Below are 1,014 nucleotides of genomic sequence, written 5' to 3'. Positions count from 1 at the left end.
GCCGCCGCCGCCACCAGCCAGAAGAAGGCGAAGCAGACGGTGACGCAGAAGTCCTGTGGATGTTGTGGGGCCGGGCTCAGCGCCGCCGTTGTGGGGTGGGAGTCGTGCCCGCCGCCCGGCCCTTACCGTGAACGGGAGCTTCTTGTTGTCGGCGTAAAGGGATGAAAGCGCAGGTAGAGCACCAGAGCCGCCATGGCGTAGAGGAAGGAGAACGACCCCAGGGTCACAAAGAACTCGGCGGGGGCAGAAAAGTCGCCCACCAGGTGCACCATGCGCAGCTCCGGATCGCCATCGCACTCCGGCATCTCGAAGGGGATCTGGTACAACCTGGGGGGAATGGGGCCGGGGGGGTGGCTGTGGCACCAGGAGGGTGGAGGGGATGGGAGGGGATGGGGATGGGGCAGGGAGTGCCCAGGGGAAGGGGCAAAAGGGGTCCCTGGGGGAAGCGGGGCACGGAGCCAGGACTGGGGGACGGCCCCACGGCTGTGCCCAAATCCCCCGTGTGATGCAGCAGGTGCTACAAACCATCACCCATGAGTGGAGAAAGCCCCACATCCGCCCCCAGTGCACCAAACCCACAGCGTCCCCATCCCATCCCCACACTTTGTTTGGGATGCCGGCACCGAGCATGGGCTTTAACCTCACATCCCACCCAGCCCCATCCAGGTGGCCACGCTGGAATCACAGTGTGTGCAGGGGATCCCATTTCGGCCACCCCTCACCTGAACGGGTACCCGAACTGCACAGAAACGGCACTCATCTCTTTGGTTTCACTGCTGCACTTCACCGTGGCCCCGCTCTCACCGCTGAAAGAACCGCACGCCCCAAAAGCAAAGATGGCAAAGAGCTGCAGGAAGGGAGTGCAGAGGTCTGGGGGTGCTCAGAGACCCCGCAGCCCCACATCTCTCCCCCCCCCGGCGCTGAGTCACGGCCATGCAGGGCGCGATGCCACCCTGCAGCTGTCAGCCGTGTGCGCCAGCTCTGTGCACCGGCAGTGAAACGGGGCCGTGGGGC

At 65.2% G+C, this 1,014-nt stretch overlaps 1 protein-coding gene across 1 annotated transcript; it reads right to left on the bottom strand.

Annotated features, from left to right (window-relative positions):
* Positions 1-5: 5 nt before the first annotated feature.
* LOC104916094 (synaptophysin-like protein 2) lies at positions 6-880 on the bottom strand (the record flags this gene model as incomplete). The annotated part of the gene is given in 4 exon segments (XM_010727068.2): positions 6-53; positions 127-161; positions 164-327; positions 723-880. Coding segments are annotated over 4 exon segments (405 nt in total), but the record flags the coding sequence as incomplete, so codon positions are not given.
* Positions 881-1,014: the final 134 nt, after the last annotated feature.

This window comes from Meleagris gallopavo, unplaced genomic scaffold (genome assembly GCF_000146605.3).
Source record: "Meleagris gallopavo isolate NT-WF06-2002-E0010 breed Aviagen turkey brand Nicholas breeding stock unplaced genomic scaffold, Turkey_5.1 ChrUn_random_7180001869569, whole genome shotgun sequence".
NCBI classification, from domain to species: Eukaryota; Metazoa; Chordata; class Aves; order Galliformes; family Phasianidae; genus Meleagris; species Meleagris gallopavo.
This window is presented reverse-complemented; position numbering and strand designations above follow the sequence as displayed.